The sequence below is a fragment of the Zasmidium cellare genome (genome assembly GCF_010093935.1).
Source record: "Zasmidium cellare ATCC 36951 unplaced genomic scaffold M409scaffold_4, whole genome shotgun sequence".
NCBI classification, from domain to species: domain Eukaryota; kingdom Fungi; phylum Ascomycota; class Dothideomycetes; order Mycosphaerellales; family Mycosphaerellaceae; genus Zasmidium; species Zasmidium cellare.
The window spans coordinates 559,738-587,724 of NW_022986948.1; the positions used below are offsets into that span (position 1 = coordinate 559,738).

Consider the following 27,987-nt stretch of genomic DNA (forward strand, 5'->3'; position numbering starts at 1 on the left):
GAGTGCATCGCTCGTACAATGAAAGAAAATGGGAAATGGATGCGAGCAAGTGAGCGAGCGAGCATTTGCTGAAGAGGCGTTTTCTTTGCATTCGAAGTATGTTTTATGTAGTAGTATTGCCTACTGAGGGCAAAAATGAGCAAGTTGGACTCGTGGCTAGCTAGCTATATGTTTTCCCTCTCTTCTTCCTATCATGTCGTGATCGATCAATTCGGTCGTAAATGCAGCCATGCAGAGCAAGTAAGGAGATCAATTCCAAGCAGATCTTCTTTCGCCCAACACATCGACCCGTTCAATCTCCCCGTGCGTGATGAGTAACATGTCAGTCCACAAAAGTGAACATCTCCGTCCCAAATTCCTTCTCGAACCATTCCCTTAAATGCACGTCCTCGGGCTTGCTATCTTCCTCTTTGATTTCTTCCTCATCCTTCACCTGCTGCTGGTCTTTGACATCCCCATCTCCAGTCGGTGCGGCATCTCGCATGATCAGATCGCTGTTCTCCTGCTCAGGTTGGTAGGAGTCGCTGAGGAGCATTTCTTCGTCTTTGAAGTCGTCGTCTTCTTCTTCTGCTCCTGGGGTGTTGGGTTTGTGTTTCTTTGAGGGTGGTGGGTAGGATGCGCTCAGGTGGTTAGACTCGTCGACGTCGGCTGAGTGCTTGCGTTTTGGGAGGGGTTGAAAGGGGGTGGCGTGGAGGGAGGAGCTGCTTGTGTCACCGGTAAGGAAGATTGAGTGGCCTTTCTGTGGTGATGATTGCATTGTATATGGCTTGCGGAGGAAGGCTGGAGTGTCTTTGTCCATGGTGGAGAGGGCGTCATCTTTGGGTGCGGGCGCGTTGGTAGGAAGGACGTCGTTGGCGAAGTTGTAGAGACCACTTAATAGGTCCTCATCGTCGTCATTCGAGTTAAAGGTGTTCTGAGGTGGACTCATACGCGTACCTGGCTGCGTGCCATTGAGGTCAAAGTCGAAGTCTGCTGGTAGGTCTTCGTCGTCGAGGGTATCGAGGCCGTAATCACTGGAGTTGTACTTGTGAACAGATCCAATCGAATTCAGACGGGATTGAGTGGTGGCTTTGGCTTTGGCGTTCGGCCTGTCCTTCAGCAGTGGCAGATTGGAAACTGAACTTGGTACGCTGTTGTGAAGGCGATCCAGATCGCGCGCCTCCTTTGGCTCAGACTTCTTGCGGGCTGGAGCCGTGGATGCTGGAAGGACAGTGTCTTTCGAACCCCCTGCTGTTGGCTTTTTGTTCTTCATGCTGGCATCCAACTTCGTTTGCTTTGGATCAGATGCTTCCTTCTTCGGCTCTTTCGGCTTGGGTGGTTTGGGTGGACGATCCAGCCCCTCGTGGCAACATATGTGTTTGCAATTGACCTTGTCGATACATTTGTGGTTGCATGCCCACTTGCCACTGGCAAGCTGTTGAGGCTCCCATCTCTCAGTTGTAGCCGGGTTAACCTTCGATGCGGTCGAGGCCTTTGTCGTCAACTTGCGTTTCTGGTTGCCGTCGTCGTCAAAGTCGTCGATGTTCGTGAACCCATTGCCTTCTGCGGCGACCAGGGCATCATCGTCAATGCCAGCATCTCCGAACTCGTCCTCATCCTGTCGATTAGGATTGGCAGCGGCGGCAGCAGTCGCAGCAGCACGTCGCTGTGCCGTGTTTGGCGCGTTGATATTGGCAGTCTGCTTCTTGGCAGCTTCTTCTGCCGCCGCCTTTGGTGCTGGAAACATGAACGCTGGCACCTCAGGCTTCAGCGTCGCCGTCCTCTGTGTGCCGGCGAACTCATCGCACATGACATATCCCCGTATCGTCTGGGTATGCGAGGTCAAGTCAGCTGTGAACAGTAGCGCCTGGCCGTTTCCCAGCTTCTTTCCACTGACGCGAGCGAAGTGTGCTAAACGGCCATCCGAAGTCTCCACGAGCAAGCAAACGTAGACCATCTTTCGAAGGAGCATCTCTGGCGGCTTGTCGTTCAAGAACCCGATTTCGGCTTTGACCTTGACCGTGACTCTCTCATCGCCTTTGATGGTCGGCCGATCAATCGTCTTCATCGATATGCGCAGCCGTGGGAAGATCTTTGCTTGCTCTCGCAGTCGATCTCCGTGAGGAGGGTTGCGCGATAGGATCATCTCGATACGACGAGGATCACCGCCTTCAATATCCTCAATCGACTTGAATCCGGCTGTGACGAGCTTGCGAGTTCCCACAATACCAAGAGTGTCGAGCTGCATCATATGAAGCGGCGAATCGTCCCAAGAACCAGAGCCAAGGCTTCGTGCTAGCATCAATGCATGTCGTGCCGAAGTAGCATCCTTGAGGTATAGCTGGCAGTCAATGATGCACCTGATGAGCCGGTGAGCGTGTTGAAAGATGGTGTTCTTAGCTGTGGAATATTCCATTTGATGCTTGCTCTCTTCAGTTGGAAGCTCGATCGCCCCCAACGTTGACTGAATGACCAGTGAGACCTTGTGAGCCGTCGAGTCGATGTCGCCTGGAATCTGAAATCTGATCGATGGATTCTTGTTGAGCTCTTTGTAGACAGGCTTCTCTCCTGCACGAAAACGGATGTCCTTGAACTCGGCGGCCTGAGCGACAGTCGACAAGATCTCTGACAGCTTTGCTTGCTCGGGGAGGGCGAGGAGATCTTTCATGGTATCGAATTTGAGATAGTAGCGAGCCATAGCATCGCCAAATTCGGTGCTTTGAAGCTTCGTGGTTCCTCGAACGAGGTCGTGTTCTTCCAAGGAGGCAAGGCCGTTGCGACAAATGTTCTCAAGTCGCTCGTCGAGGTCTCGTCCAAGGGCTTGTTGTTCAATGTGGTAGTGATCCGGGTTCTCTTTCAATCTGACGTATAGGAACGTTCCCTTCAGCCACTTCTTTGCGCTCGAGAGATTGGTGACGGTTCCGAGTCCAATCTCTGAGTTCAGGTGCTCGGTGAGGTTGTTGTGCAGGCTGCTGAGTGTCAAGGTCATGCTTTTAAATGAGATAGATGGAAACTTACCAGCTCTCCAAAATCTCCTGCCCAGCTATCATCTGCTCGTAAGTCTTCATCCTCTCGAGTCGAGTCATGATGATCGCCACCGCGCTGTTGTCGAATTGAGGTCTACCGGCACGGCCAAGCATTTGCATGACCTCAAGGTCTGAGTACTCCTTGAGGGAGCCATTTTGGTACGAGACCGTGTTTTTGAGTATGACCATGTGGCAGGGCAGATTGACACCAACTGCTAAAGTTGACGTGCAGCAGATGACATTGATATCGCCCCTCTTGTAGGCATCCTCAATGGCAGTGCGGTCGTCACTGCTGAGTCCAGCGTGATGAAAGGCCACGCCGGCAACAACGGTCTCTGTTCATGTCAAGTCAATTATGGCCGTCTCCGGATCGATATGTACATTCATCACTCACCCTTCAGCTGTTGCTCTGCAACCACCACTCGCTGTCGAGGAGCAGACCAATGTCTGTCGCGCGGGCCTTTGGTCGACCACCAATTTGCAAGAAGCTTCGCAGTGTCAGCGCATGACTTGCGTGTGGCACAGAATACCATGATGGGCTTGCGCTGCGACCGCTTTGCGATCACATCTGTGAGCTTGCTGTTCAGCGTCTTCTCAAAGGCGAAGTCGTTGCTGGTCGAATGGTAGCCGCAGACATGCTTCTGCAATCGCACTGGCCGGAACTCCTCTCCAAACTTCTCACGAGGAGCGGGCACTTGCTCTGTTACCGGATCTTTGCCCAACCAGGTCGCGATGTCGTGCGAATTGGGTACCGTAGCACTCAAGGCCACGAATCGAACGTTCGAGCCGACAGACTTCATCCGCGAGACAACTGCTTCGAGGGTGGCACCCCGGTCTTCCTTGAGAATATGCACTTCATCGATCAGAAATAACTTGACGGTCTGCATGAGCTTCTGGTGATCTTTCCACTTGCGAGTGATGCTGTCCCATTTCTCTGGAGTCGTGATGATGATGCTGGCATGCTGAACGCTGCGTAGCTGGGCATTGTCAGTGTCTCCGGTCAACTCGGCACACTGCAGATCAAGAGGCCCAAACTTGGCCTGCCAATCTTTCTTTCGCTCAGAGCAGAGCGACTTCGTTGGAGCTTGGTACACAACTTTGAAGGAGCCATTGGCGAAACCATTGATGAGGCGACAAATGGCCAGCTCGAGAATGGCCGTCTTGCCACTGCCGGTGGGGGCAGAAACGACGAAGTTGTCATTTGTCCGGTATACCACACTGAAGCATTTCGACTGTACAGCATTGAATAACGGGAATGGGAACATGGCTCGGAAGCGGTCTGGCAGCTCATGAGTCGAGATGAGGTTGATGCCCTGGACAATGGGTGTCACAGTCTTGGGAACATGCGATGTTCTTGGTGGGTGTGCCGGCCTGGATGCTGATCGAGAATCGAAAGGGTTACTTGGTAGCTCCTGCTCATCCGATGTAGGCACCTCCTCAATCGCTTCGGATTGTAGGTACTTTGGCCTCGTGCTCGCTGGACCATGATTGAACGTGGGTTCTGGCAGACGGCTCACAGGTGCCGGATGTTGCTGAGACAAACGACGTGTCGGGCTTGAAGGTCGATACGATGGCGAAGTGGATTGAGCGGTTTGGCCGGAATTGAATGCAAAGCGAGAAAAGTTGGGTTGCTGCGTGGAACGAGGCGGGTTGAGTGATGGTGGCTGGTACAGATCTTGAGGTTGAGAGATGCCACCTCTTGCAGGTGGAAGTGACAGTCGAGCTCGACCCAAAGCAGCCTGGCCATGGCGGGAGTCGAGATCGGGTTGATGAAGGAGTCTCTGGTCTGCACTTTGTGAGTGAAACTCATCTCAATCACGACACGTGACTCACCAAAGTCGTCAAGCTGCAAAGGCTCCTGCACATAGTCATTCTGGAAGCCATAAGCCGGAGGATAACGGTCATCGTACTCGTCAAGTTGTGGGTAGCTGCCAGAGGCATAGAAGCCGCCGTTGCTGTTGCCGTTGTGAGTGTAGTTATGGTATGCTTGGCGTCGCTGGCCTGCCGCCAGCTCGTCCATCCGGCTGAAGATGCCGTCGTCGTCCATTGCCGCGCTCAGTGAGCCTGGCGGGGAAAGACAATGAGAGAGGAAGATGAAAGAGAAGAATCGAGAAGGGAAATGAGAGTTAGCGTGTGGCGACATGGTGCTCTCACGTGGCAAGGCAGCTTCGCTGGATCGCACCTTCCCAATGTCAACCGCGCCAACCTCAAGTCCTGAACACGTCCCAAAGCGTTCCATCAAATCGACTCCAACATCAATGATTCTCACACGCTGCAAGCCAGTCATTTTCCGTTCCAAGACCCTATGCAACCCATGTACATGAACTCATCGCTGGTATCAGACCCCTGGTATCGTGCATGCCCTTTCCCTCAACGCCAATCCAAAAGCATTCTGCCGTCCTTTTAACGCTTTGCGAATCGCACCTCAGAGCTCTTGCTTCGAAGGTGTCGTCTTTCGCTAACTGGTGTGCCAGGCCTGCTGGTCGATAACGCATCTCGAAGGGGGTCGCGGAGCGGCGACTTGCCGGCCGTTGCAACGGCTTCCAAGTCAAAGTATCCTGGATCTCCGCCTCCACTTTTTTCGTACTGAGTTATGTTGATAGGTGGTGGTCGTGACCTCCTGTCCTCTGGTGTGGAATCGTAGATGAAGGCAGCAGCCGTGGTAGCCAGCGTGCCAAGCAGGTACTGAGTGAACGTCAGTAATGTCAATACTTGGGACTGCGTCCAACTTACCAGTAATGTTGTTTGGAACTCGAGGAAAAGAGCACTGGCCAAGAATGTGATGACTGCAGCCACACTGGTAGACAGAGACTTCGTCATACTGTCCGCATAGCTCAATGCCAACGCCACCAGTACACCTCCTGCCGCCTGCAAAAGAATAACCAGCCAAACGACCCAGTTGTATCCAGTAAAGAATCCAGTCTTGGAAATGTGTTCGCCGTCCGTGAACAGTACGCCTAGGAACAACGCCGGCCAAATGGAGTAGAATGAGAGTTGCACATTACGCACCCAGACAGACGCCTTCGAGCTGTCCTTCGCCTTCAAGATCCTCTCGAAGTAAACGCATGCAATGCCAGACAGTACACAAGCCAACACCGCAGCCGCAAGACCAACAGATCCATTCATCTTGGGGTATGCCGCGGCGAAATCTTCGTCAATTCCCTCGTAAGTGGCAGATCGCTTGTTCAGCCGGCCAGCAGCTTCGTTGCCTTCTGCCTCCATATCCCAAATGCTTCGTGGTGCGTTGAAAGAAACGCCATCCCTCAAATCTTTGATCGACAACACGCGGCCTTCTCGCGAGACGCATGACATCTGCACTATAACCACCCCAAGTGCCATGAGACCTAGGCTGGCCCACTTCCGGAGAGACAGTATTTTGCCCAGAAAGACCGTCCCAAAGATAGCCGTGCTCACAATCTTCAGCTGGAATGTGACCGAGAAAGTCGCCGCATCCAAGTTGCTTGCCGCAACGTATTGCAGTGAGTTTTGTAGTGTAAAAAGCATTGCTGGAATCGCCAACTTCCAACTATCCCCCGTAAGCACAGCTTTTGACAACGCGTTCGATAGTTCGCTGACGGTCGAGGTTTCGGGGGTCTGGGGGTTCGTTGCGATCTCGTATAGTGCCATCGATAGAAAGAAGGAGCACTTAACGACTTCGGAGAGGAAAACTGCCGTTGAAGCGTAGTATCGATCGCCATTCACCAAGGGCATGACCCGGGAGTAGTGCATCAGGAGGACCAAGGCAGCATTCTGAACAACGAGCTGTTTCCTGTCAGCCTGGCATCTTCTTCGATATCATCCATACTCACTCCCACAAGCACAGCATGTCTGATGGGTACTCCGGCCACAGTGGCCTGCCGTCGGGCGGTGTCAACACCCATACTGTCCAATCTGTAGAAAAATGCTGGTTCAGGGATAGGTTTGTAAAGTCCGAACTTCCATCAGATGCGAACGCCGTCCAATGTGGAGTTGCGAGGAGATGTCGGCGGGAAAAGCAAGAGGTCGCAAACGAGTGTCGTCTGACCCAAAGTCTAGCGGCTGGAGAAACAAAAGAGTGTACCGTCTTGCACCGCGCACCTGACCTTGTGAGCTTGAAGGACCAGCGAATCTCCAAGAGGCTTGTGGAGAAGTGGAAGCCACAGACGACGCGCCAAAACGGGGTGATGAGCCCTCGGGCCGCAGTCGTTTGGAGAAGACTGATTGGGGGATCGCGGCGATCATCAGGGGATGGCCGGTTAGATCTTGGCCGTTTTTGCCGTCTGTCCCCCAATTGCGCGCGTTATACAGGCATTACATGTGCTCGTTGCTTGTCCGAACATGCACAGCTTCTCCGTCCTCTTCCATTTCTACTTGGCGAGGCTCCGTCGTCAAGAACAGAACGACGACGTGTTGCCAATGCACCAATGATGCTTCATCTGTCTCACCGCCGTCCGTACTCGCACAATCCGGTCCGGTCGGATCTTGATGCCATGCGCGTAGTGTCCCAATATCCAACGATTCCAAGTCTCCGATCTGGTATGAAGGATCCTTGTACACGTCAGGCACAACGCACCGCCTCAATCACCTCTCTCCCGTCAGCCCAACACCTTCACCACGGCACAATCTCGCCGGGCGCTGGTGTCGTCAGACGCGTGGACACAAACAGTAGCGGACTCGTGCAGCCCACGACTTCTCCACGCCAGGATGCGCCATTTGTTGCGAAAGAAGGCATGTGGAACAACGTGGCACGGAAGACGTGGGAGCACCTTCCTGGATGCAGCAATCATTGCTGGGCCAACATTTCCTGCTTTTCTCTCATCTCAGCGGATGCGATAAGCTGCTGTCCTACACATTGCCAAGACTGGCGACGACATCCCTATTACATTTACATCCATTCAGACCCCTGAGCTCCTAAAAGCGAAACAGAAAACCCTTCTCCACCTACAGGTACAATGGCAGCCGCGCCACAGAGGGCCTCAAAGGCCATCCTTGCAGGTCTCGATACCTCATTCAAGAACCGACGCTTCTCGACCTCAAAGGGACCTTCAGACCAAGGTGAGTGAAAGTGAGCGGCCAAGCAGGGGATAGCGACCCACAAGCGAGAGAAGGAAAAAGTCGATTCGCTTCCCACAGCCATGATCCCACCCAAAAATCACCATCATGTCCGAAAACAAGCTTCACCAGGACGGTAATGCAGCATCACTCGGCGCCACGGCTCTTCTCATCATATGGCTTGGCTGCATATGTATTCTGACACTGACCTTGTTTTCCTCCTGCAGAGATCAACTCCGCGATCCACCTTCAATTCCGGCAGGCTCATGAGGGTCACAAGCCTCACGCTGGGCTAGATCCCTCACGTGCTTCTACTGGCGTGGTGTGGACGACGGAGCGGGCCTACGAGCATGGCTTTGCTGAGGATCCATCGAGCTGGTGAGTAATAAACCTTCACTTCGCCGAGTGTCACATGCTGATCGACGTAGGGCGAACCTTGGCCAAGGTGCTCCTGAGGTCGACGACGGTAAGTCAGGCTCAGCAGGTTTTGCGGTTCGTACGTTGATTTCAACACAGAGATCGAGGGCTGCTTTGAGCGACCTCACACCATCGATATCTCCGTTGCGAGTCGCGAGTATGGCCCAACCGCCGGAATCAAGCCACTCCGTGAAGCCGTAGCCAACCTCTACAACGAGCACCACCGCAAGGGCAATGAAAGCAAGTACACGTACGAGAACGTGTGCATTGTCCCCGGTGGTCGCGCTGGCCTCATCCGAATTGCCGCCGTCTTGGGTAATGCCTATCTCGGCTTCTTCGTGCCCGACTACACGGCCTACAACGAGATGTTGTCGCTCTTTAAGAACTTCAGTGCGATCCCAATCCCGCTCAACAAGGACGACCATTACCACATCCACGCCGACAAGGTCGAGGAAGAAATCCAGCGCGGAACGTCGGTGCTGCTCACGTCCAACCCTCGCAACCCAACTGGCAGGATGGTAGCCAACCCTGAGCTCGCTCGCATTCAGGACATCTGCCGTGATCGTGCTACGTTGATTATGGACGAGTTCTACTGCGGCTACAACTATACCACGGATTGTGATGGCACTGTGGTCAGTGCGGCAGACAATATCGAAGACGTAGACGAGGACGACGTGCTCATCATCGATGGACTCACCAAGAGGTTCAGGCTACCAGGCCCGTTTTGCCCGTCCCGTTGCCATTCAACTGCTAATATATTGTACAGGATGGCGTGTTGCATGGATTGTTGGCCCAAAGGAGTTTGTTAAGGCTCTTGGGTCGTGTGGCTCTTACCTGGACGGCGGGTAAGTGTACAGGAATATTCTCCGCGCCTGGGATACAATGATGGCTAACATTCTTCTCTGTGCAAAGAACGAACGTTGGTTTCCAGGACGCCGCAATTTCCATGCTTGAGCCCAACAAGGTGCGCCACGAGATGAAAGCCCTCCAAAGCCACTTCCGCATGAAGCGGGACTACGTCTGCGGCCGCCTAGAGGCCATGGGCTTTGAGCTGCAGTACAGACCAGACAGCACGTTCTACCTCTGGCTGGACCTCCACAAGCTTCCCAAGGGCATTAACGATGGCCTGAACTTCTTCCAAGCCTGTCTTAAGGAGAAGGTCATTGTGGTACCGGGAATTTTCTTCGACCTGAACCCGAGCCGCAGACGTGATCTGTTCGACAGCCCCTGCCATCACTTCGTGCGAGTTTCATACGGACCCAAGATGGACGTGCTCAAGGCAGGCATGGACGGCTTTGAGAGGATTCTCAAGAAGTACGTTTGACCACATCCCTTTTCGATTGACGCTAACGCCCAATCTAGGTGGAACTGCCTGCCCGAGAAGAAGTGAACGACAGAAGATGGTACGATCTCAGTGACAAGATTGGCAAGCGATCAGACGAGATAGATTTTCAGCATAGAATTGGTACGTATGTCTCTCAATTCAAGGTGATGGTCTTGAAAGTGGCTTTACTTCCGTCATTTCACACTATCCGATATCTATCCTCATTTACCCTGAAGCGAACCCCCTGAGCGCAATGCTGAATCGCCGCGAGAACAACGTCATTCAACACCCATACCACGCTCATCCTCGTCGTACTTGAAATGGGCCTTTTGGGCTTGTCCGGCTCAGGCTCGGGGTCGGATGTGTCCATCTTGAACATCCCGGATCGCTTGCGAAGGTCGACCTTGGTGAATATCAGTTAGCATCCCGCGGGAATTGAATCTGATTTCGCCGTCCCATGACTCCTGCTCGTACTTGTCAAGCTGTAGGACAGCGGCCACGGAGCTTCAGCTGATTATCGAACTTGGACGGCTTTGGCTGGAATGCTGTTAGTCTTCCATGGGCCATAGTTGAATCTATTTCCCGGTGTTTAAGTTTTACTCACGCGAACTTCCATCTTCTCTGGCATAGTCGGGTCCGATGCAGCTCAGGTCGAATCCTCGCCTTCTTCTCTTCTTTCTTCACCAATACCATCCTCACCGAGGGACGACGACCGCGCAGACGGCGAATCCGACAGATCACTTCCCTCCACTTCGCTATCCTCCATCTCAAGCGCCTTTGGGTCCGGGGGGTTGTACACGAGCGTCATGACCTGATCGAGCTTCTCGCCGAGGTTGTCGAGGCTGGCGATCTCATGTGGTTGCAGATAAGAAGAAGCACGAGCCGTCTTGTAGAGCCGCTCGGCCTCCACGATGTAGCAGAGTGTGTCGGCGTCACACTCGACGGAGTTTGCGAGCATCAGGAGGAGCTGGATTGTGTCGTAGCGAGTTATTTCGGGGTCGTAGTCGAGGATAGCCACAGCGCCTGCGACGAAGTCTTCCAAGTTGTCGTCTTCGTAGTGTTGGTAGACCACTGATACTGGTGAAAATTCGCCAGTGGCGACGCTGTCCTCGGTGCCGACCATGTTCGAAGATTGTGTTTGGATGATGTATTGGGGGACGCTGTGTGTGTAGAGAGAAGATCGTTCGCTGTTTTGAAGGATGGGGATGTGTCGTCGGGGCAGTTATTCTGTTGAGGTCCAGGTGAACAAGAAAGGCGAAAATCTGACTGAGACAAGTTTGTATTTGTTCCCCATTAAGTGACAGCTATCTAGTTGGTCCTAGATGTAACTGCCAGCTCAGTCGCTCTCAGAAGTCCGGAGAACAGGCGCAGTTACCTTATGCTGGCAGGTCACTCGCTCCTTCCTCTTCAAAGTATTCACTAGCGCGGCGCGTCACAGGCAGAAAAGTGGGTTCCACGTGCTCCTACTTTAAAATACACCTTCTTTCTCGACACCTTGGAAATCACTCACTCACTCCAACAACCACAGCCGCCGACAAAACATCCTCGACCATGGCGACTTTCCTGGACTTGCCCAAGGAACTGCGTGAGAGAATTTACCGACTTCATCTCGTCTATGATGAGCCTATTACCAACAAAAAGCACCACCGGATCGTGAAGCACAATTCCAGACGGCGTCGCGCCAAGAGAAAGCATTCGATGCCCCCGATCTGCACCGTCTCCCCGAAGATCGAGAAGGAAGCCGCATCGATTTACTATGGCGAGAATCATTTCGATATCGGACACATCGGTGACGTCCACCGCGAATGCAAGTTCTTCGATTGTACTCCACTCCGGCACTTGAAGCACTTGCGATCAGTCACCTGCACCTGGGCGAATACGGTCCCAGACACCTGGTACGGGCCTGGGCGCTATGGAGGGTACGGGCAGGTTGGAGAAAACTGGCGAAGACTTTCGAATCTCAAATCTTTGGTGGAGCTGAACATTCGTGTTGACGAAGCCGACATCATCAAGAGCATGAGTATCGGTCGTGGAGTGCGTCAACAATCGCATGTTAAGGAGGAGGTCTTGACGCCTCAACAGTCGTTGGCCATCTTCCGCTTTCCAAGTATCGCTGGGCTTCTCTCGATTTCAGGGGTCGAGAATGCCAACTTCATTCAACTTGAGAATGACATGGGCGAGAAGTACGGAGGACCATTCGCCGGTGGCCCACTCGAGACACACATTCTGCCTCGATTGAGGGCGTCCCAACTCCAGCCAAAGCGCTTCCTGTACGTTGTCCCTTTGCTAACCCCCCACGACCCGTGCTGACTTTGGCTTTAGAAAGAAGCGACCTTTCCGACTCCTCGATCTGCCAGCAGAACTTCGCAATCGCATTTACGACTGTATCTTGCGTATCCCTGGTCCAATCCATCTCTCAACCGAGGCACCCACAACAGCAGCAAAGAATCCAGACCGCCCCAAGGCCAACGAGTCGAAGCAGTCGGAATCTGCACTCAACCTGCTCCTCGTCAACAAGCAGATTCACGACGAGTCGATTGGCTTGTTTTACAATTGCAACGCCTTCATCTTCTATTACCCCATCCAGCTGCACGCTTTTCTGCTCGGTATCGGAGACCAGCGTAAATCGTTGCTGCGTGATCTAACCATCGACTATTACAACTTGAAGTGTGGTGGAGTCGACTTAATCGACATAACTTTTCCGCTCCTTCACCAACTCACCGGCTTGCGTCGACTCCACGTGGTCATGAAGAGTCAATTACATGAGACCACCCTGCGCCAGGGCTGGCCGAAGACATCTGGCGGGTGGATGGCGCGAAGCAACTTGAGGCTGGGAGATGCCAATCCGAACCTCATCCCTGGAATCAAGCACCTGTTCAATCTACGTGGTGTCACCGATATCAAGATCCGCGATGTCGAGCTGGAGAAGAAGGTGGCAGAGACAGAGAAGCAGCCCAGCTACCCTGACTTCTGGGAAAACACCGACCACTGGGTGGTCATGCAGCTGTCTCGCGTCTTTGAGCATTTCAATCTGGCGTTGGCGGCCGCCCAAAGTGGCGATTTCAACGACGAGGTGCTTACGAGCAAGGACTGGCACACCAAGGAGACCTTTCCGCCGCTCAAGATTGTGGATGAAGAGGAAGAGGCCGAGGGCAAGGGTGGTGACGGGAACACAAGCGATGACGACAGCCTGACAGAGCTGAGTGATGCGGACTTTGACAGCGATTACGATTTTGGCTGGTGAGGGGATAAAACGTCTACGAGGGACATGAGAGATGGCTTCTGGCGGGTTGCGAAAAGCATTAGGAGAAGGATTAGTGTGACAAGGGGTTGAGAAAACCCAGTTACCAGTCCCGGGGTTGCTACTGTTTTGAATCACTTTCCTGCATTCTTACAGATCGAGCGTCACTTGCTTCATAGGAGAATGTGGCAGAAGGTAGCGACCAAAGATGAATTGTATCGAAGTACGTCAACATTCACACAGCCTTCCCCTGGGGCATTTGCATTCTGTTGATCGTCATGATTCAATGGCATTTACAAGTTGTTATCCGACCTCGTGCGTTCGCATCCTGACGATCGAGCCTCTTGTCCGATTGATTCCTTCAATATCACAATGTCCACTGCTGATCTCCTCTGAGGCTTCAGTACCCAACGTCCCTGCACTTTCTGGGTCTGAGCTCTTTCTTGCATGCACTCTCCGATACGTATCTCTTCTCGCCTATCCTCTGCGTGTCGTTCCCTTCATACCCTACCAAGCCCTGCATTGTCGTTGATCTCTACTGCCCGCAAATCACCCCTACCTGATCTTCCAAGACCATGACCCAAGTATCCAATCCCGACATCCTCCTCCTACCATAGCCTCACGCAAACCTACCGCACGTCCCAAGAAAATTATGCGCCTTTTGAAAGAATATATCCCATTTCACCTCTTTCACAATATAACACACCGACTCCCCCCCTCATCCTCATGCCTCCCCCCACCACCCCCTTGGCCCCTCCTCTTCCTCCTCCGCCGATGCCTCGTCCCCCCACTCCCGCCCTCCCCCTCCGGCCTCGCCTTGGCCAAATCCTTCCGAATAATCTGGCGACAAACATCAATAAACACCTCATTAATGTTCGTCGCTCTCCGCGCGCTCGTCTCGTAATACGGGATGTTTCCCCAACTCTGCGAGAGCTGGAAGGCCTTGGCGCGCGAGACGGCGCGGTCTTCCTCGAGGTCGGATTTGTTGCCTACGAGCACGATGGGGAAGGTGGGGTCGTTTTTCGTGCGCACGATTTGTTCGCGCAGTTCGATTAGTTCGCGTAGGGAGGAGGCGGAGGTGATGCTGAAGACGAGGAGGAAGCCTTGGCCGAGGCGCATGTACATATCCCTAAAAGCAAGACGTTGTGAGTGAGATGGTGGTGGTGTTGGGTTGTTGGAGTGAGTGCCTCGGTACCTCATAGCCGCTGGGAGGTTTTATTAGCTTTGGTCGTGTTCTCAACGGCTGTTCGTATTTGCTTTCGACCTACTGAATTGTTCGGTTCCTGCCGTATCCATGATCTCGAGGACTACATGTCTGCCCTGTACGGCTATCTTTTAGCTCTCGCTTATTTGAGATTTTCGGGGGGAGCCAACATCAACGTCGATGTGTTTTCGATAGGAGTCTTCTATGGTTGGGTCATAGCGTTCTACAAACACTCCTTGAACGAATTGCACTGTGAAATGTCAGTGAGGATCTTGGATTCGATTGTTCTGGCTCTTACTGGTTAAACAACTCTTGCCAACCCCGCCGGAGCCTAGTACTGCGATGTGATACTCGCGCTGGTACCCTGAACGAGACATCCTCCCACAAAGCGTCGAATGCGATCTGATCAACCATGTGCCAGACGTGGTGATTGACTTTACCAAGAAGTTATTATGATCTTTCCTCTTCCACTTTTCTTCAGCCAAGAACTTGGAATTTCGACGTTCGCCTAAATCTCAGTGTGGGAAGGGGACTGTGGGAGAGCGAGGAGGAAGGGATATGGGCTTTCGCTTTTCGAACGCGTAGCAGTGGCACAAGCAGGTCCATTCAGAGGTACATGCAGTGCGTTCGCTGCCAGATGTAGACGAGTCGCGCCGGTGGTGGAGAGGTCTTGGGTGACACGGCGCGGAAAGCGGAAGGGCCCAGCGTGATAGGTCGCAAACGGGGGAAGAGGAAGTAGGGATGAAGGTAGAGGAGGAGGTGGTGGTGTGGTAGGAGCAGTAGTAGTAGTTGAAGAAAAGCTATCCTTACAACTGCCTACAGCGACGAGTGCAGTAGCTCTGGGTGCCATCGAGTCGCGTCCCATGGGCAGGAGGGCCTAGGTGTATTAAGTTAGAGGGTTTTTGTGCACAGCAGCAAGTCCCAGCACAGAAGTGCCCATCATCCAGACCCAGACTTTTTTCGCGGGCTAAAAGCCGTGACGACGCATTGGGTGCCAGGCCCGACGATGCCTGTCGAACACGCGAGTCGAGCAGCGGACGTAGTCGAGAGCTCTGCTGGTGGAAGAAAATGGTGAGGATGCGCGTCCTGCCATTCGCTGGGCCTGCGGTCCCGAGCAGCCAGTGCTGGCAGCGCTTTGCAGCAGCGTTTTTGCCATTCGCCGCTTGATGGGAAAAACGCACCTCACGCCTCAACCACTGCAGAGCTGCATTGGGTGGTTGGGGACTACGGCTGCCGGGCGACTGGCCCACGCGCCGTCAAAGCTGCACGAGAAGAGCCCAGAGTTACGGCGTCGGCGCACTCTATCTCTCGCCGATCGAGCTCAGAGGTCGGATATGGAGGGGTGTACTCGCCCAACCGGGAACACCACCCGCCGTCTCCTACTGCTGATTGCTCTGGCGAAGCCGCCGGCGCGGTTCCTACACCCTCAAGCCATTCGCTGCCCGCCGCGATATGCAGCGCTGTGCAGCCGATATGCGCCTAGCGAGCGTCCAGCCATCATCATGCAGCCTGCAGTCGCTCTGCCTTTAAATCCCCGGCGGCACACCACTTCCGCCTGCCAGCCCGACCCTCCAGCCCGAAAGTCTGTCGTCCAAATGCCGGTCAGTGGCCTCATCGACATGCACGATGCGAGGAAGCGCGAGGCCGAAGGACGTGGAAGGGCGCGTCGTGACGTTGGGTGTATGTACGTGTTAAAGTATCGACGCGAGTGAAGCGAGCCCTAAGTAGATACATAGACGCGGTCGCCTCCGTATCTCTTGACGGCCCTCTCCCCACGAGTCAGGCTGGCCGCCGTTTACCTCCGCCAAGCCCAGCAGTCGACCTCGCCTCAAACGTGCTTGAACATCAGGTGCCTTGAACCCGCCAACAATGCATCTCCCGCTGCTCGGAGCGGTAGCTTTACTGCTCCATTCCACCACTGCAGTCTTTGCCGACGAAGCCTGGACGATCGACTATCACTACGCCCTTCTGGGAGCCCCGAAAGAGGAGACGACCTTCTTCCACCAGCCAAACCCAAGCTCCAGAGCTTCCCTCATCTACACCCTCTCCGAGGAAGGTGTCGTGGGAGCTGTTAATCCCAGAGATGGCGCGCTAGTCTGGCGTCAGTCGCTGCGTTCTGCTGGTATTTCCTCCAATGCGGGTTTTTTGCGCGCTGGCGAGGGCCAGGATGTGGTCGTGGGCGGCATCGGAAACAAGACGACAGCATGGAGTGCAGCCGATGGTAGGCTAGTCTGGACTATTGACACGCCTGGCAGAATTGAGGACCTCGAGATTCTGGAGCTTCAGGATGCCAGTCAAACTCCTGGTGTGAAGGATACTGTTGTTTTGACCAGTGGAAACAGCCCATCGATATTACGGGTGGACGGTGCTTCAGGAACTACGAAGTGGACGCATAGCATCGACAGTGGAGATATTCCATACCAGGTGTCCGCCTCGGCCACGGAAATTTTTGGCATTGTGCTACACAAAACTCTGCTGGGCAACATCAAGATCAAAGTCATCAGCTTGGACCCAGTTACCGGCCGGAAGAATGACGAGTACACGCTCAGTTCGGACAGTGAGCTTGCGTCGACTGATACTATCATCTCAGTCGGTGCAAATTCAGCTTCGCCTATCATTGCTTGGACAGACGCCGCTCGAAGTGTGCTTAAAGTCAACATCATCGGTTCCAAAGCGGTTGCTTCCTTCAACATTGAGAAGCACAACGAACATGCCATCACAAACGTTCGACTGCATGCTCCATTCCACACCAACTCTCTTGCACACTTCCTCGTGCATTATGAGACGGACATTTCTCACTGGGGTGAGGTGTACCACATTGATTTGAAGAAGAGTAAAGTGGAGAAGGCATATTCACTGCCTAAGATCAGTGGAAAGGGCGCCTTTTCGACCAGCACATCTGATGCAAATGTCTACTTCACGAGAATTTCACGTGGTCAGGTGATGACTGTGTCATCTGCTTCGCATGGTTCGCTAGGCAGATGGCCGCTGGCAGACTTGGGCATCCCAGTCGCCAAGGGTGAAGAAGCAGAGCCGGTGCACGCGGTCTCCGAGGTCTCTGTTAAAGACGACAGTGTCTCAGCTGTGCGCTCCGCCGTCTTCCTGTCTACTGGTGACTGGATCTTGATCAGAGAGGGAAGCCCTGTCTGGCAGCGACCGGAACTACTGGCAACGACCCAGTCAGCCATCTTTGCCTCCCCTCCTGAAGTCGAGGCCTTCGCCCACGAACTTGAAGTGGAGGCGCACAGCAACCCAATTTCGGCTTACATTCATCGAGTCAAGCGTCACATCCAGGACTGGCAGCGATTGCCAGCCGTGCTGAGTTCCTTGCCACAGAAGGTCAGAAACCAGCTTTTTGGCACAACAGCAGACAGTGGTCTAACAGGCGATGTATTTGGCTTCCACAAGGTCATTGCATGCGCTACCAAGAACGGCAGAGTGGTTGCCCTTGACGCTGCCAACCCATACAAGATCCTCTGGAGCAAGCAGGCCGTGGAGCTCAAGCCTGGAGAAAGCTGGGATCCTACTTTCAAATCAGCTTCTGACGGTGTTCTGGTTCTTGAACATGGTGTCGGCTTGCAACAATTGCAGTTTGACGCATCCACTGGTGAAGTTCCTTCCTCCGCCGCTGTTCTCGTGGTCAATCCTTCCGTCGGCACCGTGCGATTCTCTCTACATGACGGCGAATTGGAAGCCAACAAAGTCGGCAGTGCGGCTTCAGGCGCTATTTGGCGTTTCATACCCGGTACGGGCGAACGCATCCTGAGCCTCGTTCCAAGACCAGTGAACGACCCAGTCGCGTCGATAGGCAAGGTTCTTGGCGACCGAAGAGTGCTTTACAAGTACCTCAGTCCCAATTTGGCGTTGTTGGCAACCGTGAACGACCAGACTCAGACGGTCTCGTTCTATGTGCTGGATACTGTCTCTGGAGCCACGCTTTACGCCGATTCGCACAGCAACGTTGACTTGCAGGCCCCGATATCATCGACTTTGTCAGAGAACTGGTTCGCTTACTCCTACACTGTGGAGGCTTCAGATGATTCACCAAAGGGACACTACCTCGTCGTCGGCGAGATGTTTGAGTCGCTGGTCCCCAACGATCGAGGACCTCTGACCGGCAAGGTCAATTCTTCCAGTCTGCAGGCGCCGGCTGAGCCGTTCGTTATGCTCAGGTCATATCAGATCCCAGAATCTATCTCGAAGCTCGCCGTGACTCAAACTCGTCAAGGCATCACGTCACGCCAACTGTTGGCAGTGCTCTCCGATTCGAGTGCCATTGTTGGTATTCCGTACGGCATCCTTGACCCTCGTCGCCCTGTTGGACGGGATCCCACGAAGGATGAGCAAGGTGAAGGCTTGATGAGATACACTCCCACGATCGAATTCGACCCAAAGTGGTACCTCAATCATCAGAGAGAAGTGCTAGGCATCAGCAATATCATTACCAGTCCGGCCTTGATCGAGAGTACCAGTCTGGTGTTTGCATACGGTCATGATGTGTTTGGAACAAGGCTCAGCCCAAGTTTCAGCTTCGACATCTTGGGGAAGGACTTCAACAAGTTCCAGATGCTGGCTACTGTTGCTGCGCTAGCTGTGGCCACTTTTGTTGTTGGACCTTTGGTGAGTCGACCCTCTCTACTACACGTTGAGCAATGCTAACGGCTCCCAGGTCACCCGCAAACAGGTCAATGCCAGGTGGCAATTCGCCTGAGCTCATATACGACGATATCTGGCGGCTGAATCTACCTTGAAGTCGTCGAAGAATCACAGATCCCTTACTAGTTCGCACCGCATGGAGACACGCCTCAATTCCTCGCTGCCATTCCATTTTGGACCTTTAAGGCATAGTACTGGCGGCTGATACACGGCGTTAAGGAGATACGTCAGCAGGCAACCCTATGCTAAGCGTAAAGAGGGCGGAAAATCACATGTGGCCCTGCATCGTGGGCGCGCTAATCCAGTCTCGACGATACCCCAGCAAGAGCACGAACATAGGTATGTAGAAGATTTGAATAAAACCAGATCATGTACTGTACGTTTGAGCTGCAGTCCCCGAGCTCTTCCAATTGATGACATCAACGGTGGAGCTATCTCTAAAGTCCGCACTTGGGGTTGAACTTCTTTCCGTCTTAATCTTCGAGGACACTGACAAGATATGGGCATGTTATAAACCAAGCCATTGGCACGGATTGTTGACGACTGCCAAAAGAGATTCTTCGAAAGGATCGCCAAGGTGCACACCGCTTCGCTGAGGACACAAGGCTCGAACTCCCTCCATTACCAAGCAACAATCTCGTCAACGAGACAACAAGACAACATGGCCGACCAAGTCAAGTACACGCAAAAGCTCAAGGGCGACAAAGTCCTCATCATCGGCGGCTCAGCAGGTACAATCAGGCTACACAACTTAGCGTCCATCCTCTAGACCCGTTCCCTAACAACACATTCTAGGCATCGGCTACGGCGCCGCCGAAGCCTCCCTCGAAAACGGCTGCACGGTAATAATCTCCTCCTCGAACCCGTCCCGCGTGGAAAAAGCCATCACCTCCCTCCAAAAAACCTACCCGTCCGCCGCATCCCGCATCACCGGCCACGCCTGCGACCTCGGCGACGAGGCGACGCTCGAGTCGAACATCGCGGCGCTCTTCGAAGCCGTCGGCGACGGCATCGACCACGTCATCCACACGGCCGGCGACAGCCTGGCGGTGAAGGCGCTGCCGGAGATCGATATGGAGTTTATCAAGAAGGCCGGGCTCGTGAGGTTTTATGCGCCGTTGTTTATTGGCAAGTATGCGCCGCCGAGGATGAATCCGGGGCCGAAGAGTTCGATTACGTTGACGACGGGGGGTGTGGCGGAGAGGCCGAATCCGTAAGTAGTCCCTAACTTTTTGCCCCCCACCCCCTTCGCCCAGCATACGTGTGTATGCTGATATTGGATGTTAGCAACTGGACCGTCGTCAACTCCTATGCCACAGGCCTGCAAGGTATGGTGCGCGGCCTAGCCCTCGACCTGAAGCCCATCCGCGTGAACCTCGTGTGTCCAGGGGCCGTCGACACGGAACTCTGGGCGGGGATGAGTCCCGAGCGGAAGGCGGGGTTTTTCAAGCAGATTGAGGAGAAGTTGCCCGTGGGGAAGGTGGGCACGATCGAGGAGGTGGCGGAGAGTTATCTGTATTTGATGAAGGATCGGAATACCACCGGGACGCAGGTTGTGACGACTGGGGGGCATTTGATCGTTTAGAGGGCAGGCGGTGGCGATGGGGTTTAAGAGGCTCTGGATTTCGTGGGTCTCGTTACTGTTATACAGGATTCCTCTCTAACGCCTCACAGCCCACTAACTGCCTCAATCATTACATATGAAAGAGAAGAAAATCATTACATACAACCCTCACTCACCACCCCTCCTCATCCCCCTCCCACTCCCTCCACGGCATCCTCAACTCCCTACTTCCATGACTCCCCCGCCGCTCCGTGACCCTCACCCGATACTCCTCACTGCTACTCATCGGCGATGGCTCCCGATAATACCCCCTCCCGCCACCATTCGCATTTCCGTACCCATACCCATACCCATCGCCTCCCCTACCAGCACCATTAGCAAACCCCCTCGGACTCGCCCCCCGTCCAAGCGGCTTCGCCGGCTCCGTCACAAAACTCTTATACGTCTTCTCCTTCTTGGCATTCGCTCTCCCCTCGTAAAGAATCTCCGTCGAGCTATCGCTCTTCGCGCTCTGCACGCTATTCCCGCTCTGTCGGCGTTTCTGGCGCGCGCGACGTTGTTCTGCGGCGGCTTTGATGGCGACGACGGAGGCGTTGCGGGTTTGTTGCGCGGCGTCGAGGGACTCGGTTGAGTCGTTGTGGTAGAGACCTGAGCGGCCTTGGGAACGCAAGGGGTGGTCGTCCTCGTTGGCGGACTCGGCGGCGGAGTCGGATTGGGTGGTTCGACGGCGAAAGGTGAAGGATGTGGGGCGGGAGTTGGGGTGGGAGTAGAGGCCGGACTTTCCTTGGGAGCGCAGGGGGTGGTCGTTCTCGGTCGCGGATTCGGCGCCGCTGTCTTCGCCTGCGCGGCGGGGGTTGTGGGAGTAGTGTCTGTTGGAGGCGGTGGTGGAGTTGCTGCGGGAGCGGTGGATGGTTGGGGGTGGGGCGGAGCCGCCTTCGAGCTCGTAGACTTTGTGGTTTTCGTTGGAGGGACGGCTGCGTCGTTGGATTGGGGATGGGTCTGGGCGGGAGGAACGAGAGTTGCTGCGAGAGCGGTGGATCGTTGGTGGTGGTGCGGCGTCAGCGATGGCAAGCTCGGCGGCTTGTTGGGCCTCGAACTCGGTTTCGATGGGTTGAGAGGTTCGTAGTCCTTCCAGAGGGTGATCGGCCAAGACAGCCTCAGGCTGAGCAACTTCATCCATGTTGGAACGGTTGCGATCTTCCTCGGCTGGCTGGTCACCTACTTCGCCAACAGCAGATGCCATGGCGGAAAGCATATCGCCAATGTCATTACTATTGCGAGACGTTGTCCTTTCAGCAACGCTAGCGGCACTGGCAGCACGGCGAGCAGCTCTCTCGGCACGTCTAGTCGCTTTGTGTTCTTCCTCGAACGGGCCACGCGGCTCATCTTGAGAGTACTTGCGTTCCATGTGCTCGTAGTATGCATCCGCCAGCGCGGCTTCAGACTCAGCTGCGCGTTGTCTCTTGTAGTGCTGCAACTCTGGGCTCATGCGTTGTTGTGGCTCGTTCAAGTTCTCCTCAGACTCGTAAGGGAAGTCTGTCTGAGTGCCAGCGCCTTTTCTCATCTGCTCGTCCTCGTACGGGTTACGGGCTGGAGTAGAGTTGAGTGGATGCTCTTCGCGGGAAGCGCTTCGACTGACGCTGGGTGTTACTGGCCGCCAGGCTTCAGCCCGTTTGCGTTCCTCGATGTCGTCTTTTAACTCAGACTCGCTGCGAGAACGACGTGTCAACTCGCGCTTCTCTCCAAGGGCAGCAGCGGCAGCGGCGGGCACAGTAGCCGTGGCAGCAACGGTAGCGGCAGCAGTAACAGCTTCAGGTGCGGCAACTTCTGTAGCGTCGAGACGACGCTGCTCTTCTTCGGCGGCACGAGTCTCAAACCTGGTAGATTTGGGGGCCTTTGGAGTCTTGGGAGATTGCGCTGATTCAAGGGGTCGCTCGCGAGCCTCTGACTCAATTGTGGCAGCCCTTTGTCTCAGCTGTTCACCTTCGGAAGAAGCCTGTCTTCCTTGCGATCGAAGTGGGTGCTCCCGACCTGCCATTGTGTTTGGCGAGCCCAGAGACGAGAACGGTGAAGCAAGAGGCGAACCAACAGGCGAAGCAGTGTCCGCTGGGTCTCTGAAAGACTTGGCGCGTCCGTCAAAAGACCATGGAGAAGACATTGGCTTCTCGGTGGTCTCTGTAGCGGAGTCGTTCCTTGTGTCTTGGGAAGATTTAGACGGGCTCTTTGGCTCTGGCTCTGGCTCTTCGCTCTTCATGGATAACTGCTGCTGCATCTGACGGACGCCGACCAAGGCATCAGCAATGGTGGCAGCTAAGTCAGCATTCTGATCATGTTCGTTCACACTTGGAGATTGAGCTTGGGGTGACTTGGTATAGGAGTGGCGAGCTGGCGACTTGGCGGGCGGTGCCTGAAACCGTTGATCTTGCTGCTCGAGGGCACCGACACCGACCATGGCTTCGGCTGCGGCGATATTATCTTGAATATCTTCATCATTGTAGCCTTGCCTGGAATTGCCAGTGGAGTAAAGCGCAGGGCGTGAGATATCTGTGATGCCGGTATCTTTCGATTGTCCCTGTGACAGGAATGGACGACGACTTTGACTGTCCTTTGACTGAAACTGCGAGAAGAGCGCTGGACGTGCCATGGATCCGTCCCTTGAATGACCTCGCGACGACATGTTAGACTGCCACTGATTGGTAGACGAAGGGCCGCCTTGGGTGAAGAGGGTAGGAAGAACTTGGAAGAGCTGATTCTCTCGAGAGTAACGGCGAGAGTCAAAGCTTGGTCGGCTTGCCATCATGGAGCCTTCAGTCGACTGAGAAGAGTGGAGGACCGGACGGTCACTGTAGAAGCTCTGGTTGTCTTTGGACGGCGGCGAGAAGAATGCAGGCCGACCGCTGTAGATGCTCTGACCATCCTTCGACTGGCCAAAGTTGAAAAGACTCGGGCGGTCGCCATCCACACTTTGACCGTCCCATTGTGACTGCTCGTCTGAGCGGAAGGCAGGGTGCTGATCTCTCGGCTGCTGGAACTCTTCTGACGGCCGGTGCTCGTAGAATGAAGGACGGGCTGTTCCAGCGACCATGGTCTCATCTAGCTGGCCTGGAGACAACGGAGATGGTCGACCTTGACTGTCTTTGGACTGGACACGAGAGTGGAGCGAAGGACGTTGCTGGCTGTCCTTAGAACCTCCGTTCGATTTCAGAGCAGGCCGCTGTTGACCGTCCTTCGAAGCCTCTTCTGATGTCAGGTCAGGTTGCTTTTCGCCATGCTGATCTTCGGCAGGAGACAGAGGTGCAGACCGATCAATGCTCTCCTCAGAACTTCCTGGTGACTGCATGGCAGGGCGGAACTGACTCTCCCTGGTGTCAGGCTGTGTCTGGAAAGCACGATACTTCTCCTGCCGTTCCTTAGATTCAGTTGGCGAAAGTAGAATAGGCCGATCGTTGCCGAGAACATGACTCTCATTCGATTGTGACTGCGACGGCAGTGCAGGTCGACTGGCGCTACCTGATCCTCGGTTCTCGCTCGACTTCTCCTGAGAGTGAAGGGCAGGCCGGCTGGTGGATGTCTCATGGCTGTTCTCTGAATTGCCGTGCAGTTCATAAGGAGGTCGTTGCTTGTCCTTGTCTTTGTCACCAAGATTGGTCCACATCTCATCAAACCCAGGTGGCGATGAAGAGGCATCATCTGACTTGGCGGATGCCCCAGACTCGAGGTCCAAGTTCGACAGTCCAAGTCCAGACACTTGAGCAGTGGTCTGCAGAGTTCGAGGAGGCATGGTGTCGGTGTTGCCACCAAGAATTTGCTTCTCATCTCCTCCTCTGTTGCTATGCTCATCGAGGTCCATGCTCTCGGCAGGGCTGCCATGCCTGACGTGCCTCCATGTTCGGTAAAAGAGACCGGCGGCAGCAGGGACGCAGACACATACTACGCTCAGATGAACCTCGAGCAAGCTCCACATGCCGATGTACGCATAATTCCAAGTGATGTTGGTGGAGTTTCCATACTTGGAGAGGTAGCTGAGGCGTACGATGGAACAAATCGTGACAAGGATCCCGACTAGGAAGACAATGCCAACACCGAGCTTCTTCATCCAGCTAATGTTCAACTTGAGGAGGCTCGGCACCGGTAAGAGCAGGACAAGAACATCAAAGAAGATGTTGAAGGCGGCTGCTGTGTAGACTTGAGCTAGTCTATCGGTACATGATCCGGTGACTGTGCGGTCGACGACAGATGTCCAGTTGTAGCTGATCGGAATGCACTGAAAGATGGTGGCAAACTCGAACGAGACAAAAAGTGCGGCGAGTAGACCAATGACAATCCAGCAAGCCATGTTGAGGTTTCGAGAGTCCTTTGACCAGATCCGCAGGTATAGCAGGACCAAGCTGATTTTTGTGCCAAACACTACAGCGACATAGAGCGGCTCGCCGGCGTAGAAGACCTGGGGCGAAAAGTCAGGAGAGACAGGTTTATAAATCTTGAGATGATCTTACCTTTGTTGACTCTTCAATGCCACTGGCGCCCACTTCCCAATAGTCTCGTCCCATTCCATGCTGGTAGCCCAGGTATCCCGTGATCGTGATGCCGATCATCGGTAAGACGCACACGAGACAGGTCCAGTCGTCCCACCAGTACCCAGCACCACCGAGCATCCGGCAGCGCGAAACACATCGCAGGATGCTGAAGATGATGGCGATCGTGAAGAAGGCCCACAGAACAGCCTCACCGGTATCAACTTGACTTCGAACGGAATAGCCACAAGTCTCGGCCTGGAACTTCTTTGCTGCAATGCCTTCTGGGATTGTGCAGTTTGCGGTGATGCATGCTTCCAACGCGGTGGATAGCTGTGAGTTTGTACAGAAACAAGCTGTGTTGGGCTGGCACCCGTAGGTGGGTGACAGCTGGGTTGAGCATGTTGTCTGAAGGGTTAGCTGACGCCCAAGTTTCTACACGGCATGAGGGTTGTTTACCACGCAAGAAGGCAATGCCTCTGCTTGGCTGAGGTCCACAGCCTGTCGAGGTGAGTGTACCATATCGCTGGCAACCCCGGTAATAAGGAGAGGTAGGAGGAGTCTTGACTTGGACCTCATAGCCTCCAGCAAAATGGGAGGAGTGGACGAACGAAGCTCTCAGGTACGGGCTCGAGGGAAGATGGCATACAAGTCAACCCAGCATCGCGCTACAACATCAGCGTCATCGCCGTTTACCATATGTAGGCTCATGATTCAAAGATCACACACCAGCCACGTCCTCGTCGGGTTGCTTTTGGGACGCTTTGCAGCGAGAACCTCCTCTTGGCCCTTGTCCTGCTCGTGTACCTGACATGGCAGCTTACAGGAATTACACCATGCCTTGGGCTGCGGTGCAGGTTACGCCAATGTCTGTTGTTGTGGGCGGCGATCCCTGAATCAGTGCCTGCAGCAGTTTGTGGTTGATCGCATCTTCTGACTCGCGACACGCCGACCCCACAGAGGCATCGTCCAGATGGCGGCAGTCGGTCCCGATCTCTGCACTTTGTGAGTTTGTGATGGGCTTATCGTTACAAAACATGGCAGCGGAGGAAGCAATCCGGTGCCGTGTTTAGCACTGTGTACGTGAAGTTCCAGGATGTTCGTCGTTGGCTTCTGAACGCTTGGCTTGGCAGTTGGGAGGCCACCTACCAGCTACATGTACCATCGCGAGGAGAGATTATCGAAAGCCCGTCACCGTCGATTTCTGTGCGTCGAATGTCATGAGCAGAGAAATAGTGCTTGGTTTTGGGATGAAACCTGGCTGGGATTGTTTCAGCCTAAGGCACGTCTGGTCCTCGCAGGCCACAGCTGGCGACGACTTTGAACTCGATCAAACCGGTCTGATCATTTGTGAGGGCCATTCCAGATGATATCGAAAATCTTGCGGGATCACTCGCTCGACGTCCTGCAGAACCATGAGAGGCAAGCCTTTCAACCACCAATATCGAGTCCGCATTTTCATCAGCACCGCGTAGTGCGCGAGGATGACCAGTGCCACAGGATCTCTACTTTCCAACTGTTCCATGTAGACCTCGTGGACATCGTTAGGCCAAGACATGATCAAGTAGGAGATGTCATCTTCAGCGTCTTGATTGCGAAGCAGCAGGGTGATGTTTTCGAGACAACGACGGGCCGCGTCGAGATATGCATCAACAACATCGGGCGCTTTTGCGTGCGTTCTGATCAAGACTGAGAGATTGTCTATTTGCTTGAGGCCGAGGCCGGAAGATCGTAGCAACGACAGCTCGTCGGCGGCATCGAAGTTGGTCATGCCTGCGGCCCATGTTTTTTGTATCTCGCTGTTGTGTGCGCTCAAGACGGTTGATATGCCTCGCGCAAGATGGAAGCATGATATGATGCGGCCTATGAAATCCACTTCGTCCGTCGTTCTGGGCCGCAGGGATACTTCGCCATAGCTGTAGATGGTCGTGAGGCCAGCAAAAGCGAACAGTGAGATACTGGAATTAGGGGCCCAGCTCGTCATGACAGGACCAACGCCTTCCAGAGCCAGTCTTCGATGCAAAGAAGCGGACTCGAACAGACTCGAGTCGCTCGCCCCTGTGCTCATCATGTGAAGAGCAGCGACGGCCAAGAGTTGGTGGAGCAAATAGCTGTTGTGAAGCGCAATCTTGGACACCTGCATAGTCCAGCACTCGTGCCGAGTCGTGCCCGGAGAGAAACTGAGGCAACTGCAGCTCACGTAGTGCTGCAGCAGCATCATATCGGTCGTGGTCCATGTCGTATGATCTGTTGGTGGTGCTTCTTGGGGGCTGGCAGACGTGCTTTGCGCGCTGCTTTGATAAAAGGCATGGGGAAGGGGCAGGCGATAGGAGCATGCGAGACCCATCCGTTCGCATCCCGAGCACACAGGACGCACCTCATCGCATTTGACGCGACGCCCCTTGCACTGCACACAGCCTTTCCTCGATTTCGTGTGCGGCGTTCGCTTCGTTGTTCGCGTCCTCGTCGCTCCCATCGTACTGGACTGCTGCCAGCGTCAGGTATATGGCCAGTGTGGCGCAATTCGAGAGGAATGATCAGGATCTGGAGTTGCACAGATACGTACTTTCACAGTCCCATTGTGTTTGAAAGATGCTTCCGCCACGGCAAATTGCATGTTCTTGGTCCTGCTGGATGGCGCGCTCGTTCATCTCGCTTTCCTCGTTTTCCTCGTTCCCCTCGCTCCCCTCGCTCTCCCCAACCGCCACCAGCGGCTTGGCTTGGCTTGCCACTGCAGTCTGGACTTCACCTCTACATCGAACGTGCTCAAACAATGATCGTCCATGAAATGAAACCAGAAATTGCCCACTTTGACATCGCTGTGGAACTGTTAGGCGGCATGCTATCAATTCCAATCCGTAACGCTGAAGACCCGGCTGCAACAGATCTTGTTCTCGACAAGGCTCCATTTGGCCGGCACCGTCACTGCGTCACTGTCCTTGCCGACGGCGATACCGTCATGAAGCAGCCATCAGTGCGCAAGTTGCGAGGTCTGTGTGGCTCAGCGGCAGACTAGAGCCGCTGGTATAGT

The 27,987-nt window shown here is 54.3% G+C and overlaps 8 protein-coding genes across 8 annotated transcripts; 4 read left to right on the plus strand and 4 right to left on the minus strand.

Annotated features, from left to right (window-relative positions):
• Window positions 1-322: 322 nt before the first annotated feature.
• Window positions 323-6,886, minus strand: M409DRAFT_50461 (uncharacterized protein; the record flags this gene model as incomplete). Its single annotated transcript, XM_033811542.1, has 7 exons — window positions 323-2,948; window positions 2,998-3,340; window positions 3,400-4,791; window positions 4,839-5,277; window positions 5,430-5,690; window positions 5,739-6,767; window positions 6,815-6,886. The coding sequence occupies 7 exons, from the start codon at window positions 6,884-6,886 to the stop codon at window positions 323-325; spliced, it is 6,162 nt and encodes a 2,053-aa protein (XP_033672717.1).
• A 1,050-nt stretch (window positions 6,887-7,936) lies between these two features.
• M409DRAFT_63388 (uncharacterized protein) lies at window positions 7,937-9,777 on the plus strand (the record flags this gene model as incomplete). Its single annotated transcript, XM_033815578.1, has 6 exons — window positions 7,937-8,039; window positions 8,264-8,414; window positions 8,465-8,502; window positions 8,553-9,170; window positions 9,220-9,298; window positions 9,366-9,777. 6 exons carry the CDS (start codon window positions 7,937-7,939, stop codon window positions 9,775-9,777), a joined length of 1,401 nt encoding a protein of 466 aa, XP_033672718.1.
• A 646-nt stretch (window positions 9,778-10,423) lies between these two features.
• On the minus strand, window positions 10,424-10,900 carry M409DRAFT_50463 (uncharacterized protein; the record flags this gene model as incomplete). Its single annotated transcript, XM_033811543.1, has 1 exon — window positions 10,424-10,900. The coding sequence occupies one exon, from the start codon at window positions 10,898-10,900 to the stop codon at window positions 10,424-10,426; it is 477 nt and encodes a 158-aa protein (XP_033672719.1).
• Window positions 10,901-11,328: 428 nt separating this feature from the next.
• On the plus strand, window positions 11,329-13,021 carry M409DRAFT_18065 (uncharacterized protein; the record flags this gene model as incomplete). Its single annotated transcript, XM_033804341.1, has 2 exons — window positions 11,329-12,047; window positions 12,100-13,021. The coding sequence occupies 2 exons, from the start codon at window positions 11,329-11,331 to the stop codon at window positions 13,019-13,021; spliced, it is 1,641 nt and encodes a 546-aa protein (XP_033672720.1).
• An 834-nt stretch (window positions 13,022-13,855) lies between these two features.
• On the minus strand, window positions 13,856-14,581 carry M409DRAFT_33580 (uncharacterized protein; the record flags this gene model as incomplete). The annotated part of the gene is made up of 4 exons (XM_033810297.1): window positions 13,856-14,147; window positions 14,283-14,338; window positions 14,393-14,472; window positions 14,521-14,581. Coding segments are annotated over 4 exons (489 nt in total), but the record flags the coding sequence as incomplete, so codon positions are not given.
• Window positions 14,582-16,091: 1,510 nt separating this feature from the next.
• M409DRAFT_18067 (uncharacterized protein) lies at window positions 16,092-18,933 on the plus strand (the record flags this gene model as incomplete). Its single annotated transcript, XM_033804342.1, has 2 exons — window positions 16,092-18,842; window positions 18,892-18,933. The coding sequence occupies 2 exons, from the start codon at window positions 16,092-16,094 to the stop codon at window positions 18,931-18,933; spliced, it is 2,793 nt and encodes a 930-aa protein (XP_033672722.1).
• A 606-nt stretch (window positions 18,934-19,539) lies between these two features.
• Window positions 19,540-20,463, plus strand: M409DRAFT_63391 (uncharacterized protein; the record flags this gene model as incomplete). Its single annotated transcript, XM_033815579.1, has 3 exons — window positions 19,540-19,609; window positions 19,674-20,091; window positions 20,166-20,463. 3 exons carry the CDS (start codon window positions 19,540-19,542, stop codon window positions 20,461-20,463), a joined length of 786 nt encoding a protein of 261 aa, XP_033672723.1.
• A 3,791-nt stretch (window positions 20,464-24,254) lies between these two features.
• On the minus strand, window positions 24,255-25,535 carry M409DRAFT_63392 (uncharacterized protein; the record flags this gene model as incomplete). The annotated part of the gene is made up of 4 exons (XM_033815580.1): window positions 24,255-24,272; window positions 24,320-24,886; window positions 24,939-25,376; window positions 25,416-25,535. 4 exons carry the CDS (start codon window positions 25,533-25,535, stop codon window positions 24,255-24,257), a joined length of 1,143 nt encoding a protein of 380 aa, XP_033672724.1.
• Between the last annotated feature and the right edge of the window lie 2,452 nt (window positions 25,536-27,987).